Here is an 18,335-nt window from a genome sequence, read left to right on the forward strand (position 1 = left end):
AACTTATTATGTGATTGTTTGCTCTTTTCTAAATCCTGGACCTCGTTTTCAGACTGTTACCCATCACTGTGTGGTTTGTATTTAGATTATGTAGGTGAAAGTGCACCAGTGCATAGAGATCGAGATCGCTGCCCTGATTTTGCGTCTCTTCGTGTCGTGGTCTCCATACCTGAAATTCAGTATTCCAGGTGATTTTTTTCTGTGAAATAAAACATACAAGTGCAAAAGTAAAGTAAAAGTCATCTCTTGTACCATTTATGATGGCAATGTAAGAAAAACAGATATGGTAGACCAAAATTTAAAGAAACAGGTGTGGAGACTCATTTCAGAAACCCAAAGAGTCCTGTTTCCCTGTGTCTTCAGTTGTACCTTTCTGCTGGACCTCACATCCTCTTTCTTTCTCATCCCAATAGGAATACTACGACAAAGGCGATTACATCATTAGAGAGGGCGAGGAAGGGAGTACCTTTTTCATTTTGGCAAAAGGAAAGGTAAATATTAATTAAAGCTTACTAAAAATAAATTTTTAAAAAATTAATCATTTTGCCATAAATGCAGCAATATTCTATACTGCATCATAAGATAGTCTCTACATTGAATACATTTGGAGCTTCCTCCAAAAGAATCTTCTGGGGTCTACCTGAGGGCTGGGTTTCAGGGTGGGTGCCACAGGAAACTTGTGATGGGTTCCAGGTGGGATAGTCTCCTTTTAGTGACCTTATGCAGGTCACTTGACTTTCTTTGGACCTTGATTCCTGGTGTACAGCAGCTGGATGGTTTCTGAGGTTATTTCTAGCTATGAGTATGTGATTCTCACTCAGCTCCAGGGTTCAAGAACAGGGCTAGAACATTTTCCTAACAGATGTGACAGGTTGCAAGTGGAGGGGAATGAGCTCAGCAGCTGGGGGTGGCAGTGGTCAGGCATTAAATTATAGAACCAATAAGCTTGGAACTTAAATTTGTATGCAGTAGCTGAAATTGACTTAGATGCTTATGAAAATTTTATTTTTATTTACTTTGTTATTTATATAATTGTGGATTTAAATTTATTTTTATTTATATATTTCATAATTTTATGTTGTTTATTTATTATATTTATATAATTTTATTTATATATTACATATAAAATAGGTCTTTTTCTTTATCTAACTATGAATAGATAAAATGTTGTCAGTTGTTCCTATGTTGACTCTTAAGGTTTGTCAGAGACAAAAAGCATTTATGAAATACTGAAGGAATCAAATCTCTTGAGCCCCTGTGTCTGTCAAATATTTTGTGTATGTTGCCTCTTCCATGAAAGAGAGAATCGGGCACTGCCTTTTGTAAACTGATTTGTGGGTAAACTTTGAACTGGGCCTCCAGTGAAAAAAAACATGAACAAAATAGTTTCGAACCTCTTATTCGTCAACAGTGAGAACCACATCTTAACTACTTCTCCCCTACGTGGACCTATGCTATGAAAGAATTCTTGCTAATTAACATGTTGTACTTACTATCATTATTTTTAATTTTTTAAATTTATTGTAACATACATGAGTGTCAATCAAAAATTCTAATCAGCATGAAACAACATTTATTACTGTGTTGAATTAAAATAATTCTAGCCACAGATATGAAATATTAAAGTTTTGTTTGGCTGTGCTAGAGGGTTTTTACAGTTTCCTGGGCTATGGGTTCATTTGGAGATGCCCACAGAAGCTGTGAACCATTTCCAACCCACATTTTGTATCCAGTTTTAGTAGATACATAGGATTTGGCAAATCTGTGGACACCTGACTTAGGACTCCCAATATTCAACCTTATTCGTTTTTTGTTTGTTTTTGTTGTTGTTGTTGTTTGTTTTGGTGGTACTGGGGATTGAACCCAGAGCCTCATGCATGTTAGGCAAGTGATCTACCATTGAGCTACATTCTCAGTCCTCAACTTTATTCTTGATTAATTATTCTTGATTAATTTGTCAATTCTTTTTAAGCTTTCTGGAAATAACAAAATTTCCCACAGGACCATTATTATTTCCTTTGAGAATGTCTTGGAAGGAATAACTAGATTCACTTTTAAAAATTAACTTTAGGAGGTAGGGTTTAAGTGGAGAATCTTCTTCTTTCAGAGAGTAGTCCTTTATGTTAAACCACAGTATCACTCATATCCATCAAAATGATCTGAGTGTAGTTAATTGTCTTACTACTGTAAAATTAAAGGAAAATCTTACCTTTTTTCCCCTCATTTATCAAGTTTATCTAGGTCTGGAGGGTTTGCTTGAATGGATATGTGTCTGATTCTCCCCCTCCTTTTTAATCGATTAACATTATTTAGGTTAAAGTCACTCAGAGTACTGAGGGCCACGATCAACCACAGCTGATTAAAACACTGCAGAAAGGAGAATACTTTGGTGAAAAAGCTCTGATCAGGTGAGCCCATGAATCTATATGCCATAGCTAAATAAAATGTTTTCTATGTGAAACTAGTCATTTGAAGTTGTCCAATTGAGCCACCAAATTAATGGCAAGAGATATTCAGGAATTAAACAAAAATGTTAAACTGCCTTCTAAAATAATCAGCTCATTTTGCAAGTCTTTGAGCAATTCAAAATAGTACATTTGAGATTTCTACCTGAACCTTCAGTCTTTGAGACATAAGTTGGTTTACTCTTGATATGATTTATAGAAAAATATTTTTAATGGTTAATCAAATGACTTGGACACTATGTATTTCCTACATAAAACCTCATGACTTAAGAAATATATTTTCCTAAATTTAAATAATTTCATAAAATCTCAAAGTTTGGGCAACATGATGTTTTGGAATTACATGTTTTTGAGTGAATATTTGGAATTACTGGGAAATCACTTAAAATTTATGTTATGACTTAATGCTTTTATTTCATATTGGTGCTTGAAGGAATGGAATAGTAATTCTGTTCATTTACCTTCTTAATTTTGGTTTATAAAGCCCCAGTTCTACTGATTTGTATGACAGATTTTACATAATTACAGATCAAAGGAAGATACTCAAGATTACCTGAAGAAAAATCTCATCATGAAGATTTTTTAAAAAGAAAACCCAAATATTAAAGCTTAATAAATTAGGTTATAGCTATTATGTAAGCAACTTAAAAGTAGAATTTAAAGCTAAGCTAAATTTTTCTTTCCCATTTTCTTGCTGGTAATGAACTTGATTCACTAATAGGAAAAGTATCTTTCTTTTGTGCATTATCATAATGTAATATCATTATCAAAGACTTCAGTGTATTTGTTTTCAACATTTACAGGCTATTTTTTCTCATACTTCTAAGCAAAATAGCTTAAAGCTTGAAAGTTCAAAGGCCTTTATAAATGTAGTGTGGAGACAAAATAGTTCTTGAAAGGAAATGTATCATCTTATTTTGTAGGACCTGCAGTGATTTATGCTATATGTTGTAGCCAGCCAATTATAGTGTTTTCCTATGGACAATATGGGAATTTATGTTTACTATGGACTCACAACTTCCCAAGGTATTTGAAAGCATAAAGTTAAAACCAATGGGAAGGAAAGTGGAGACAAATATTATAACATTTTTGTGGGTTGCTGCTGACTGACTCAATTTTCCTTTTATTCTGTATATTTCCACAAGTTGACATTTAAAAGTCCCAGAAGTTCTTTCAGAATTTCAGATGCAAATATAAATCCATGATACTTACACACTACTATGAAAGAAATATAAGTGTGTTTATGAACATTAATATTTGTAAAGTGTTTGCAGAGAATATTCTCAGTGACAATGATGACACCACCGTGTGAAAGGAACACGATATCTCTTTCTCTGAACTCAGAGATCCAATAGCTGGTCCACAATCCAATTTGGTGTCTGTGTCTGTTCTGTTTCTATATCTACCTGGCTCTGTCTCTACTACCTCTGTCTCTGTCTTCACTACCTCTATCTCTATCTCCATCATCTCTCTTTATCTCTGTCCCTATCTCTGTCTAAATCACATTCATACAAGTTGAGCAGAAACTGTCCTGCCTTTGACTCCAAAGTTCATGAAACTCAAGTGTCTTTACTGATGTCTTCTTATAAAGATCCTATAAAGGGATCTTGGTGGGACTGGAAGATATGTCAGAATGTCTTTGGATATCAGCTAGGCAGAGGGCACTTCTTTGGAATGGTAGAGAGGGGCTGCCCAAGTTTTCTGTGTCCTACCACTAAGAAAGGTGAAGGAGATTTGTACAATACTATATTTGATGAAGTTGACTGGAGCAGTCCTAGTAATGGTATTCTACCATTTGCTGCTACTGGTAGGACATCTTATAAGTCTCTGAGCACTGGGTTCCAAGTGGGAGAACCTGTTTTCATTTTCTTTAATTTATAACAAATAGAGGGAGGAAAGTAATATAAATAAATCTCTAAAGAATATTTGCTTGATGCTTAACAAGTTGATATTCATTAGAAAATTAAACTTACCATCAGGTCATATATGACTACTCATCATATCTAAGATATTGATTGTAAGGTATTACCTACTCTATTATGCACCATTAAGAAAGATGATACTGCTAATTATCCTACGACTCATCATTGATTTTCATATATAAATTGATTTCAGAGATTTTAATGGATTTTAATGTAGAAATACACATTTTCATTCTATAAAATGAAAAGTATTTTAGTATTTAATTCACTGGATGATCTGATACTGAAAACAATTTCCTTGGGTTTTATTTTTGATGGTTTTCCCAATAAGTTTCTTTGATCAGTTCATTTCTGTTTTGCTTCCTTATTAATTAGTCTTCTTTGATCAGGGGAGAGCTCTTTTAGTTTAGCTATCACAAAGCTCAGAATGATATTCCACATGCACTTGCAGTCAGCAATTCCTCTACATTCTCAGTGCAATTATCTTTTCCTCTGCATTCCTTGTGTAGATGACCTTTATTGGGATACATTTTAAATTCTTGTGGTTTTTCTTTTGGAAGGGGGTTGAGTATAAATTAAAATGTTTTTTTCAAAAGTATAGTATTGGGAAGATGCTTTCATACAAAGTAGCAGATTTCCTAATCAAATTGGTGGTTTTAATTTCTAACTGCAGTGGAAACTGACTCTCCTGCTTCTGTCTGCAGTGATGATGTCAGGTCAGCTAACATTATTGCTGAAGAAAATGATGTCGCTTGCCTGGTTATAGATCCAGAGTGAGTATCCTCATGTTCGAGAAGGCAGACTCCTGCCACCTTTGAAGACTTGGCCTTCCCGTACTCCCAGGGCGGATCTGTTTTCTCATTCATCACCACTTGGAAATGCTAGCCAGTCCTCAGCTGCAAGTACATTCTATTAAAATTCATGATAAGGAACAGGGCCTCTGATCTGAATGTGTCTGTGGCAGTGGCAGATGCTGGCAGGCTAAATATTTTTTGTGCAGAGTTTGTATATAAATATCAGCAATTGACTGATTTAAATTCTGCATCTCCCAGAGAAATAAGTTTATTAGTGTTCTTATGGATGTTTTCCATACAACGTATGGAAATTTTGTAATTTATTTCTAAAATGCCTTTAGCAGTCAAAAACAGTTTTGAATAAATCCTCTCTCAATGTATAAAATAATCATTAGCTATTTCTATTTCCAAACAAATTTTAGTCATTTGTAAACAATGTGTATCAATATTGATGTCTAAATATCTTAGGTTATTTTTCAGAATAAGTTTTATCTTGTTTCACTCACTTCAAATCATACTTTATCCCTGCATCTTGGATCTCTCATTAACCATTTAAATATTTACTGATTAATTACAAGATACACTAAAGGAAATTCTAATGTAGCAGAGCTAGATCATTATCCAAATAAAGTCATTGTGTAGTCAAAGAAATAGGTCAGACTCACATGAAATATTAACAAAAACCAGTAAATTTACAAGAGGCATATAGTCAACTTCTGATCGAATACAGCATTTATTGAACATAGAATCATAAAAATGTAGAGCTGGGAAGAATTTAAGAATGTTTAGAAACCTTTTTATCATGGAAATTTACAAACATTAAAAAATAGAATGGCATCAGAACTCTACAATTCAAGTTCAACAGTTATCAGTTCATATCTTATCTGTACTCTTCACCACTCTGTGACATCTCCATATTATTTTTAAGCAAATTCCAAATATAAAATTGTTGCAAAAAATTTGGGGCACCTCTAAAGCCAAGTATTGACTACAATAATATTAACATGTCTAAATAGTGATTATAATTCACATGGAATTATTTCAATTCTTTCCTTTACAGATAAGAAAAGCAAATCCAAAGTAGGTTAAAGAATTGTACCAACAATGCCATCTGTGACTGAGCAGGGGTTACTGCCCAGGTTTCCAGATTCATCTCAACTTTCTTTCTCCAGCACATTTGGCTCTCATAGCACCTGCCCAGAAAGAAAAGCAGTCCCTATGCAGTCAAATGGTTAAGAATTTATTTTATTTTTTAAAATATGGAAATGGAGCATAAAGAAATAATAGGATTTTTCTTAGCAAAGAAAAAATTTAAAATTCATCCCAGCTTAATTAAAACTCCAGAGCAAAGGCAGACAGCTAGGAAGTGAAAAGTGTGTTCAGATAGCACTCTTTGAATGCCAACTCTTAAACGGAAAATGATTTGGTATATTGTCCTAATAATACATTGTTTTGTTTGAGTTCCTTAAAAATATGTGCATGTGCTGAATAGCAATAGCTGTATGGAATAAATGCTCTAAAATGTTAGCACAACAAAATTTGATAGAAAGGAAGGACTACTTTCCTTCATTATAATCACATATACCACACATGTATGTAATATCTTTTAATCCATGAAAAATCTTACTTGCAAGATTATAATTTTAGGATGTTTACTTTACATATATATCATTGAGAGTCTATAACATACACTTGGCATAATGAAAGATAAAAAATTACATGGATTTACTCTGTGGGTGAGAGATTTTGACTATCTGGTATTGCTAGTTTCACCTATAACCTGGTTTTCTTGGGACAGTTAGGGTTATCCCAACATATTTATTATTGGCATCTGATTTCATTCTGGAAAGTATTTCAGTTTGAATAATAAATGTTAGGATCATCTTAGCTATGATTTGGAGTAGATTAAGACCCCACAACGCTCCCATAGTCCACTATTTTTACCCAAATCATACCATTATTCACACTTTGTTTTATTTACCATCTCTTGCTGCTCTTTTGTAAGCTTCACGAATACAGAAACATGTAACTGCATTGCTGCTGCAGTTCCAGCATCTGATGTAGTCCTTGGCATGTGGGAAGTGCTCACCAGATGGTGGCTCAATAGAGGGCATCATCCTTGCAATGAGATGCAGGCACGGAAAGCCTATGGATTCTTATTCTTTCCTTCCTAGTCCACGTTTTTTTTTTCTTTTTTTATTGATTGTTCAAAACATTTCAGAGCTCATGATATATCATCTTTCACACATTTGACTCAATTGGGTTTTGAACTCCCATTTTTACCCCAAATACAGATTGCAGAATCACATCTGTTACATACTCACATTTTTCCCCCACACCTCAGATAGTCCACGGTTTTAATACATGCTTAGAATGATTATAGAGCAAGAAGAATTAGAATTTGAGGTTTTCCTGTTTTTAAAGTGTGATAAACCGTGAAATAATCCTGCTTTAAGATCTTTAAACAAATGGAAGGTGTATGGTGACACCACCATCGTTAATTTTTGAGATAAATCCCAAAGGAGTTGGTTAGTTACTGTAACAGCTGAATGAGTACAGGCTGTTTGAAAGTTACAGCTATAATGTTGCAGCTGTTGAAAGAGTGGTTTAAGATTAGTTAGGAAAGAACCTCTAGGAACCCATGACCCCAGTGTCACAACATGAAAAAAGTAAGATTTGTTTATAACAATAGTCTAGTGGTAAGCAAAAAATTGGTAAAGGAAGAGTAAATTAAAGGAAAACAAAGTACAAGAAATATTTCCTTTTTTATTGGTTCTTTATATATGACAGTAGAGTCCATTTTGATATAATTGTACAAACATAAAATATATCTTATTCTAATTAAGACCCCAGTCTTATGGATGTACATGATGGTGAGAGTCACTATGGTGTATTCATATATTCACATAGGAAAATTATGTCAGAGGACTGGGGATATGGTTCAGTTGGTAGAGTGCTTGCTTCCAAACACAGGCCCCTGAGTTCAATCCCCAGCACCACAAAACGAAAGAAAGAAAGAAAGAAAGAAGGAAGGAAGGAAGGAAGGAAGGAAGGAAGGAAGGAGGAAGGAAGGAAGGAAGGAAGGAAGGAAGGAAGGAAGGAAGGGTAGGTCAGATTCTTAACATTCCCTTTTTGTTTGAAAATTTCAATGATTAAGGAAGTTAGAAATTTTGTAGTGATATTATTTTATGTCCCATTACTATACATCAACAAAGGTCAGTTTATAGTAAAGGGTAGAAAAGAGTGGGGAGTACATCTGAGGGGAGGGATGAAAAATACCCATTCCAATGTGCAACACATATTGACAAATGGAAATATTGATTGATTGGCTGTCAGCAAAATGTGTATAGAGGCATTAAGTTGTGACACTGTATTATTGAGGTGTTACTGGTTTATTAGTTTTAGGTATGTTGAGGCCCATTTTTATTATTTTAATTCTGTTGTGTACCAGACACTTAAAATGATACCACGATGGTAAAAGTGGGGTCTCTATCCTAATAATCACAAATCAAGGCAGATTGTTAGATACGGCATAGGAAGCTTTGGAAGTACATTCAACAAAACTATCCTTTCTGTCGTGAGGAAGGGGATTCATTTTTCTCACGGACAGTGGAGTATGTAAGAATTTCTAAAGACCATGGACTGGGACAGGGAGATTAGGTCAGGAACAGGACAAGGCTGTGGTCTATGAAGGATGAGTGAGGTCAACCAGATGAGCCTCAGACAGAGAACTATGAAATTCAGGTAAAAAGAAATTATGAAGGAATGAGAAATGGGGAGAACTATCAGAGACAAAGAACAGATAAATTTTGCCTTTGATTTTAAATTGTTACTTAATTAAGCAAAAGTATTAAAATCTGTAACCCCTATAAACTATTGACTCAATAAGCAGATCATGTAAGCTGTTTCTTCTCCACTGTCTTAAAACAAATGAAAAACTACTTGTTGGCATACTAGAACTGCAAAGCAGAAAACAATAGAAATGCCGTCTTTTCTCACTGGTAGCCTCTTTAGCTTGCATGAACTCAAAAGCTCAATTATAGAGCTTTCAGTAACTAGGCCACATGTTACAGCAATGTTAATATTCCATAAATTATTGAAAAACAATTGACTCCATGGGTAACTATATACATATTCTTGTATGAGTTTAAGAAAAATGTCAAGTTACTTTGGTACTATTTTACTTTATTTTATTCTATTTTATTTTATGTTATTCAGAACATTCAATCAAACTGTTGGGACATTTGAAGAACTCCAAAAATACCTGGAAGGGTATGTGGCGAATCTGAACCGTGATGATGAGAAAAGACATGCCAAGTAAGTGGGGGAACATCCTCCCAAGAGAGATCTGACCTGTTGGGAAGTCAGTAGATAAAGAAGAAGACATGGGAGCTCCATTGGCTACACAGTAAACAGTTAATGTGCCTTCACTAGAAACTTCTGGAGAGCTCTTTTTAATAATTCTTCCACAAACAAGATACTAGAATGTCACTAGAATGATGATTAGTTAAGTCTCTGAATAGTCAGCAGCTTTATTTTGCATAATGCATAGAAATTTTAGGGAGAAATTTCCTGGTAAAGGGAATTCTTTACAATGGTAACATCTCAAAAGAACATTTATACTAGATTACAGGTAAAGAGTAGGGTCATAGTTTAAATTTTTCAAAACATAAGGGAGCTATTGTCTAGATAATTGTATGTATGGAGGAGGAGTTGGGTAATAGGGATATAGTAATAGGGATGAATTAATATAATTTGATAGAAAATCTACATTTTTAAATGATTTGTTTTGTTTTGTTTTTTGCTAAAACACTTCTTATGTTTCTTTGTTTATTTTTTGCTGTGTTGGGGATTGAACCCAGGGCCTCATGCATGCTAGGCAAGCTCTCTACCATTGAGCTGTACCTACACCCCTTGAAACATTTTTTTTGAGTGAAAGCTTAAGCATATGTGCAGTAGATAGTGCTATTGAAACTGTATATTCAAAATTTCTAGAAGGCTGAAGTTGAGTTAAATTAGAGCATTCAATCAGTACCTAACAAGATTTTTTTGTTTTTGCAAGGAATGCATTTGCAGTTTTTACACCAAAGGCCTATTGTACTAACAGCTTATGAATGTATAACTCAGAGCAGTAAGTCTTAATTGAGGCATAAAATGGTTGTTTCCACAATTCTTAAGACATAAAGTGAGAAATGTACTTTTCACATTTCAAAAATCAATTTTTCTGGGTAAGCCATGGAAAACTTCAATATCTGAGAAAAGGAGCAAACTATGGCCAAGATCCTCAGTGTGGCATTGTCCTATATGTGCAACAAAGAGAATGGCTCTCTGGTTTTATTGCCTGCTATTCACTCCTTTTCTGGGTTGTTAATAGTTTTATAGAAATGCTATAGAAATGAGATCTTTAATATTATGTTTTAAATGCTATTCACTTTTATTTATTTTTATTTATTTATTTATTTTTTTGGTACTGGGAACTGAATTGGGGGATTGAACCACTGAGCCACTTCCCCAATTTTCTTTTCTTTCTTTTTTTCTTTTTTTTTTTTTTTTACTTTTTAATGAGACAGGGTCTCATTAATTTTCTGAGGCTGGCCTGTAACTTGAGATCTTCCTGCCTCAGTCTCCCTAGTCACGGGGATTGCAGGCAAGTGACACTATGTCTGGCTAAAATTCATCAATTTTACCTTGATGATTCAATTCTATTTTTGTCTATCTCTTGTTTTGTGCATATGAGGGTTTTTGGTTTGTATATTCCATTGTTTTTATTCCCAGATGTACCTGAATCTGATCCTATCAAAGTTGAGATAGCCTTTGAGGCAACTATAGGCAGTGTTGCCGGCAGTTGTAAGACTATTTTAAGAATGGAATTTATGAGAGGCATGGTGACTGCCTGACTAAGGGTATGTGTGTAAAGTTTCACTTCTTTTGTTCAGGCGGTCCATGTCTAAGTGGAAGCTGTCCAAAGCACTCTCTCTGGAGATGATTCAGCTGAAGGAGAAGGTGGCCAGATTTTCCTCATTATCCCCCTTCCAGAACCTTGAGATTATTGCAACACTGGGCGTTGGTGGGTTCGGAAGAGTTGAGCTTGTAAGGGGTTTACGTTTCAAGCATCTGAGAGAAGCCTGTTGACTTTTTTTGTTTTATATTCCAGCTTATCTCGGAGGATCATATGAATTATTATTGCTATCTTAAATTTTGTTTTGAACTGAAATTGAGAAAGTAAAATTTTGAATCTGCATATGGTATAGTGGCAGGTCTGTGTTAGTAACTTGTAGTAATGAGCTGTTATTTCCAGCTTCTTACATCAGATCCTTTAGTGAATTTGTTCTTGATTGTAATTATTGGAGAATGAACTAAGTAAACATTCCCAAAGGTTGTAAAATGTAAAAACTGTATTTCCTAATGGCAAAATATGTATATATAGATACATATAACCACAACACATGAGCTCTCTATACACAAAGGAAGAGAAGAATGTGTCCTGCAGAAATGCTATTGAAATGAGATCTTTAATATTATGGTTAGATCCCTTAGACAACTCCACTACCGTGTCTGTATTTGGCTTTCATTATCCTATTTTTGGGTTGCCCCAAATTTTCCATCAGAAAAAAAGGAAATAAGACGAATGCAAAATGATGTTTGAAGAGCAGCCTTCTGCAGTGCTGAACAAACAGCTGGAAACTTACAGCCTGATTTCAGTTGTGTCTTCCATATCACCACCTCTCTGTGCTTAATAATCATCCTCCAAGTTGTAGAATAACAACAGATCTGGTATTCTGGAAACTGTAGAATGGAAATCTGTGACCTTTTTGGTTACATATGATTCTGAGCCCTTGGCAATTACCAAGCCCATCAGAATTTTAACAATGTACTGTGTATTGATGTCTGGGTACTCTGCTGATGATGTCTCTGTCTGCCAGTTGGCCCTGGGCATGAACAGATCTGAAATCCTGCCAGGGACCCTGGATAACACAATTCACACTCAGTTCATACCTCATCTCTGACAAATGAGAGGGGAAAATGGTTTCTAAATAGAGGAAGAATATTCATGATGTCTCTTATGTCATATGAAGAGACAAGGGCAATATCCATCTGTAGTGTATTTTCCACCAAAGATCATGGCAAAAGGATTAAATTAGCAATGCTGAGATCTGTTTTCTCAGATAACAATTATTGAAGCAGTATTTCTCCCTGATTTAAAATTTATAGGCAGTACCAATGGTAAACATGATAAAATATGGGAAGAAGCCATTTCTGTATAACCTCGTTACTTGTCCAGTATAGACCATTTATGAAGTGTTAAACCTACCAGGAAAAATGTTTATTTTAAAATTTACTTTCCTCTTAAGGGAAAAGATTGATTTTTATACCTAGAGTGTCACTTTCCAATAGACATTTCTATGATGATGGAAACGTCATATATCTGTGCCATCCAGTCAGGTAGCCAGTAGGTGTATGTGGCGTTGAACTTTTGAAATGAGGCTACTGCAACTGAAGAACTGAAATTTAAATTTTAATTAATTTAAATTTAAATAACCTCATGTTATTACTAACTACTGTTCTGAATGGTGCAAATATAGAACATGATTTAATTTGTTTTTCTTGGAAAATCAAAGAAGTAAATATTAAGAAATAGAAATTTTTGGCCATTTTGGTCCAGGTTTTTTCTGTTACATAATCAAAAACATTTGATTTCTAAAGATTAATACTTCTAACCATATGTTTTCTTACTGTAATACAAAATTTTAGAATCAGATATATGAACTACTTGAGAAATTGTGATGAAACTGAGTCCTAGAGACCTAAGTGGCTAAAAGCTTCCATTCTCTTTAAATGTGAAACAGGTTTAACTCTCACTAATTATCATGTTTTAAACAGATATGGCAAATTGTTCCTACTAAGTCAATGTTGAGGATTTTTCCTTTTATTACATAGGTTAAAGTAAAAAATGAGAATGTTGCTTTTGCTATGAAGTATATAAGGAAAAAGCACATAGTTGACACTAAGCAACAGGAGCACATCTACTCAGAGAAGAGGATTCTGGAAGAGCTGTGTTCTCCATTCATTGTGAAGTAAGTGAGCCTTTGGTCTCCCAGGACTTGGAAGTTTTAGGCTCTTCTTTTGAATGTTTCTGTGTAAGAGGACAGAAAGAAGAAGAGGAGACTCTACTCTGGATTAGCCAATGAAATCTTGGATCAGAGTTTCCACTTGTTTTTATTCCTACAAAAGCATGTTGTTTGTGTGTGCGAATACAAAATTATTGCAGAATAACTTGAACTGATTATTTTATCCAGACCTATTGTAGAATTTGGGGGAATCAATACGCTCTAAGAAACCCCTCAGAGGGTGTTCTGATGTTGAATTTCTGTAGGAAGGGCACATGGGGCACATGGAGGTTTCCAAAGGAGAACATATCCTGGCCCTCGAATGCCTATGTGCCAAAGGCATATCATTTTCTGATAGTTATTCTTTTTTCTGTAGCTATCCTTAGTGTTTGAAGGGGAATTTAAAATTATTCTAGGTCATAGCTCTCTTTACTTGTGAATTCATGGGTTAGTGATATTAAGCGAATTTATATCTTCTCTAAATGCCCCAAACTGTAGTTTTTATGATTTCTGGGTGATAGTGTTCATATAATGAAGAGAATTTGTACTTTTTGATCAAATACCCTGAGAAGATCTTTCTGTTTATCCATATCCCTAGACCCATTTTTGCAAAGTTAAAAATTAAGTCTGAACTCAGGTAATACTAACAAAAATCATCCAATTACCTTTTATTATGCTCCCAGAATGCCCCTTTAAAATTAATATTTCACTAATGACCTATGATGACCAGCTTCAGGGAATGGATTAAGTTGTATTAAGTTTTGCATTTCTAGATATTTGTGATGTATCTGGCAAATAATAGGGCAATAATAATATACTAAGAATAAATATAAATGACAACATTTGTATAGTGAGAGATTAACATGCACCAGTCACTCTTCTAAGCCAAAAATATAGGAAGAGGAAGTGAGGAGAATCACAACATTTCCTTCACTGGTCCTTTAGGAGGATCAAATAAATATGAATAATTTTTAGTAAATATTTATTATCAACAATATATACAAATAATATATAATCAAATGAATATATAATATCTCACTATATATGTATATATACATATATATTTTTTTTTTCAATGAAAAACAGAGATCTTAGACTACATAACTAATATGTGTCTGATCTGGAATTTGAGCCTGAGCCTCTTGGTTGAGCTCACTCTCTGAATTGCCTTGCTAGGTAGGCAGAATAATGAGCTGCTTTTTAAAGAGTTATAGTCTTGCAGAGAAGATAAAACTTTTACAGTGAAATGGAAGACATTTCCTCTGTGGGCAGAGGGAAAGCAGTCTGAATAAAGGGATCCATGAGCAAAAGCACAGCAGTAGGAAAGATGAAAGAAGCTTTGGCGAGAAGCCAAGTGTAGCTGCAGGATATTTGTATGGAGATGAGGGTCAATCATTCAAAATGTTATTAAAGATAGTCTTAAGAGACTTTAAAGAGCTTTAAAAGCCATATTTCTAATCATAACCATGTTTTTATCTGTCTTTGCAGATTATATCATACTTTTAAGGACAATAAATATGTGTACATGCTTCTGGAGGCCTGCTTAGGTGGGGAGCTATGGAGTATATTAAGAGACAGGTAATGAACAAGCATTATAAGCAAGAGCTTTCTTTACTCATGTCAGTCTACAGGATGTTGGATTTAGGAACATTTAAAGAGGCACAGAGGAAATGATTTGGAAATTATTATAAGAAAATATTATTGCTTGATAAAGTACAGTAGGAATAGTCTATTAGCTGACATTGCAGTCATGTCATATGCACCCTGTGACGTAGTCAGTTTTAGGCAGTAAAGAATCCCAGAGACGGAGAACTATCCAAGGTCTCATGGTGAGTACAGGGCAGAATCAGGGCATTAACTCAGATGTTTCTGATTCCTAAACTTAAAGAAATGGGGCGTGGTAGGGTGTCGTTAAGACCTCACAGAAAAGCATTGTAAGATGTCAACAAAGGTTCAATTTTACTAAAGAAGTGGTTTTCATGCACTCTAACCACAGATACATACTAAGCACCACCTCTGTAGAAGACTCCACAGCAGACAGTATGGAACTATTCTAGATGATATATAGAGTTTCTATCATAAAGAATAAAAAGTATGAACCTTTTTTTCCTGGCACATCAAGAGTTCCTTTGGGGAAATTATATGATTTTTAAAACGTTTCATAAATATGAACACTAAATAGTAACAAAGATGTTTGGCAAATTGTAATTAAATAGCAGGTGAGTTTTGTAGACAGTCAGCTCAGAGGAGGGGAGGGAGAGAAATGCATGATGACAGAGGAAGGTTTTGAATTAAACTCTAAAGATGACAAAACCTTGGAAAGCCAGAGCAACAGGAAAATACAAAGCAGAAAAGTTGACTTGGTACTAGGTCTCCTTATAGTTAATGAGCAGAATTTGAGTAGGAAATAAGGGTAGTGAAAGAAAATGTAAAGGTAGGCTGGCATAGATTCTGGAGGTTACTGCCCAGCAGACATTCTGACAGCCTTACCTGGGACAGTGGACCCCAACCCTGGCTATGCTTACAATCATAAGGGGGAACTTTTATGAAGAAAAATGCTGGGCCATAATGCCAGTTGTTATGATTTCATTTCATCTGGGATGATATCCAGTAAATTTTTTTCATGCTTGTTAGACAATTCTAGTGTACATTCATGACTGAGAATCACTGACCTTGGAACATATATTTTGGATGGATTGGGGAAAACCTGGAAGGATAAGAAAACTTTAATGATGCTACTGCAAAGACATTAGTCTTTGCTTCAACAGTGGAATATATATATATATATATATATATATATATATATATATATATATATATATATATATATATAGAAAATCTAAATCTACTTATGAAAGAGAGTTCCTACAACCTGTTAAGTACCATGCTCAATCCTAAAAACAACATTGCTAATTAAGGAGTAAGTCCATTTTACTGCATGGATTCTGCGGCTTAGAACAGTTAAACAACTTGCTCAAGGTATAGTGAGCAAAGGAAACAGGAATTAAATCCATTTTCTCTCACCCCAAAGCCATAGTCTTCTGATATACTATGAGGTGAATCACCACCATGTTTAAAAAGATTCAGAGTATAATAATGCTTCTCACTATGCTGGTACAAGGCAACTCTACTAAAATATCAAGAGACATCAAACAAGAAAAGTTATGGCCCCTTTCTACCTGGGTTAGTATTGTATGCTGTACCCACAGGAAATTAAAGTGACCACTTGAGCCATTCTTTAGTCAAGCAATAAATTGCTGAAGTCTCTTTTAAGCTCTCCACTGAGATAGTCGTATTTTCTCCAGAGTGTTCCACAGACATCTAAAGAACTCTTTGTTTCCTTGGTTTTCTATTTTATATGTTCATGTGTGATTATCAGAAACAAGTGCTTGGATAAAGATATTTTAACTTTAGTGAAGTTCTTTAGTTTGCCTCAAGTAACCTTCTCAATTTCTTTATCACCAGTAAACATCCCAATTTTATTGACAGTATAAAATACATTTTGATATTGACACAAAATATTTATATTACATATTTGTACTAATATAATAATTGAGACCTAGAACAGTAGAAAGGACATGTGTCCAGGACACTGAGAATGAAAATTATTTCATTACAGAGGCAGCTTTGATGAAGCCACCTCCAAATTCTGTGTCGCTTGTGTGACAGAGGCATTTGATTACCTGCATCGACTAGGTATTATCTACAGAGACCTGAAGCCAGAAAACTTGATTCTAGATGCTGAGGGTTACCTGAAATTGGTAAGATAAGTTCTTTCATTTATAGTGTCACATAAGATATTTCCAGAACAAAGTTGTGTTACAGTTGCAATTTTCTTTTTAATTTTGGTACAGCTATTATTTTCACTATGGGGGATATGGCCTTTGAAGTTGGCACACTTAGTACTGGGAACACTGTTATGAGTACATTCTCTTTGTCCTGTGAATTTAATGTTCAACCATATTTATGACTCCTACTGAAAATTTTCATAACATAATGCCCTTAACATTGTATTTTATTAGTATTTTTTTAAATAATTTAACTAGGTTTTAATTGATTCATATAATGACTGGCTATAAGAAATAATGAAAGAAGAGAGTATATCACTTCTGACCCAGGATACCTGCTGTCTATATAAGGAGAAAAGATAAACCTAACTGTTGGTAGTCATTTTGAAATCTTTCCAGGCAATTCTAATGGGCAATCAGGATTGAAATCCTGTTAGACTACAGGCTTCTGAGGACAGAGACTCCCTTGCTGTCCATCTTTGTGGCCCATTGATGTCTAACAGGAACTTCCTTATATGTTATAGTAAAGAATAAAAGAAAAGTGAAGCTGCTTTCAGTGAGAAAGTACAACACAACTGGGTGGTGGTAACTGAGGAGAAGCCAAGGCACTTTGGACCTAAGGAGGAAACCCCACAGGGTGGGAACCGAAGGCTGAAGTTTTCTAGGTCTTGAGAGTCTCTCAAAGACATTCAAACCATCTCTGAATATTAAGAAAGATATCAAAAGTTACTCACAGAGACCTTTTATATAAGGAAATAATAATATTATTTACTGAGTAGTTATATGTGTAAAGATACTATGCTACTCTTTGACAATTAATCTGTTAACAATTTGTGAGACAGGCTTTATCACCAACACATTATAGTTGTGAAATATAGCCATAGGAATTAACTTTGTTATGTGTGATGGCTACACCATCTCTCCCCATGGTAAAGGAGTAAAAGAGAAGCCCTTTCATGTGATATTTGGCTGACTTCCAAGAGACATTTTGATCTAGTCAGGCTTTATTTTATCCATGAAAGACAGCTTTGAGAGCTGGTGAGATACTAACACAAGGCTTCAATCATTCATATTTGTAATTCCTTCATTGGTTGTGTCTCCTACAGCTCTTTAAGGAAAAGCTTTGGAGTATCCTAGAAGTAAAACCATCACAGGGCTTGAAGGCTCTTGTCCTTCTCAGAGCTGTTTTTCAGCATAATCAGTATTTATAATAATGAGTCTGTTCACCATTGTGTCCATTCTGTTAATTCATTTGCCA

General features: G+C 34.6%; 1 protein-coding gene across 1 annotated transcript in view; it reads left to right on the forward strand.

Annotated features, from left to right (window-relative positions):
- The first annotated feature begins 283 nt into the window (after positions 1-283).
- LOC144251837 (cGMP-dependent protein kinase 2-like) overlaps positions 284-18,335 on the forward strand; it is a 41,630-nt gene continuing 23,578 nt past the window's right edge. The window contains exons 1-9 of the mRNA XM_077794545.1: positions 284-310; positions 414-491; positions 2,314-2,408; positions 5,092-5,160; positions 9,400-9,498; positions 11,118-11,271; positions 13,120-13,256; positions 14,778-14,867; positions 16,909-17,050. Of these exons, the coding sequence (XP_077650671.1) occupies positions 284-310; positions 414-491; positions 2,314-2,408; positions 5,092-5,160; positions 9,400-9,498; positions 11,118-11,271; positions 13,120-13,256; positions 14,778-14,867; positions 16,909-17,050 (891 nt within the window). The remainder of the gene's footprint in view (positions 311-413; positions 492-2,313; positions 2,409-5,091; positions 5,161-9,399; positions 9,499-11,117; positions 11,272-13,119; positions 13,257-14,777; positions 14,868-16,908; positions 17,051-18,335) is intronic.

The sequence above is a fragment of the Urocitellus parryii genome, unplaced genomic scaffold (genome assembly GCF_045843805.1).
Source record: "Urocitellus parryii isolate mUroPar1 unplaced genomic scaffold, mUroPar1.hap1 Scaffold_242, whole genome shotgun sequence".
In the NCBI taxonomy this organism is placed as follows: domain Eukaryota; kingdom Metazoa; phylum Chordata; class Mammalia; order Rodentia; family Sciuridae; genus Urocitellus; species Urocitellus parryii.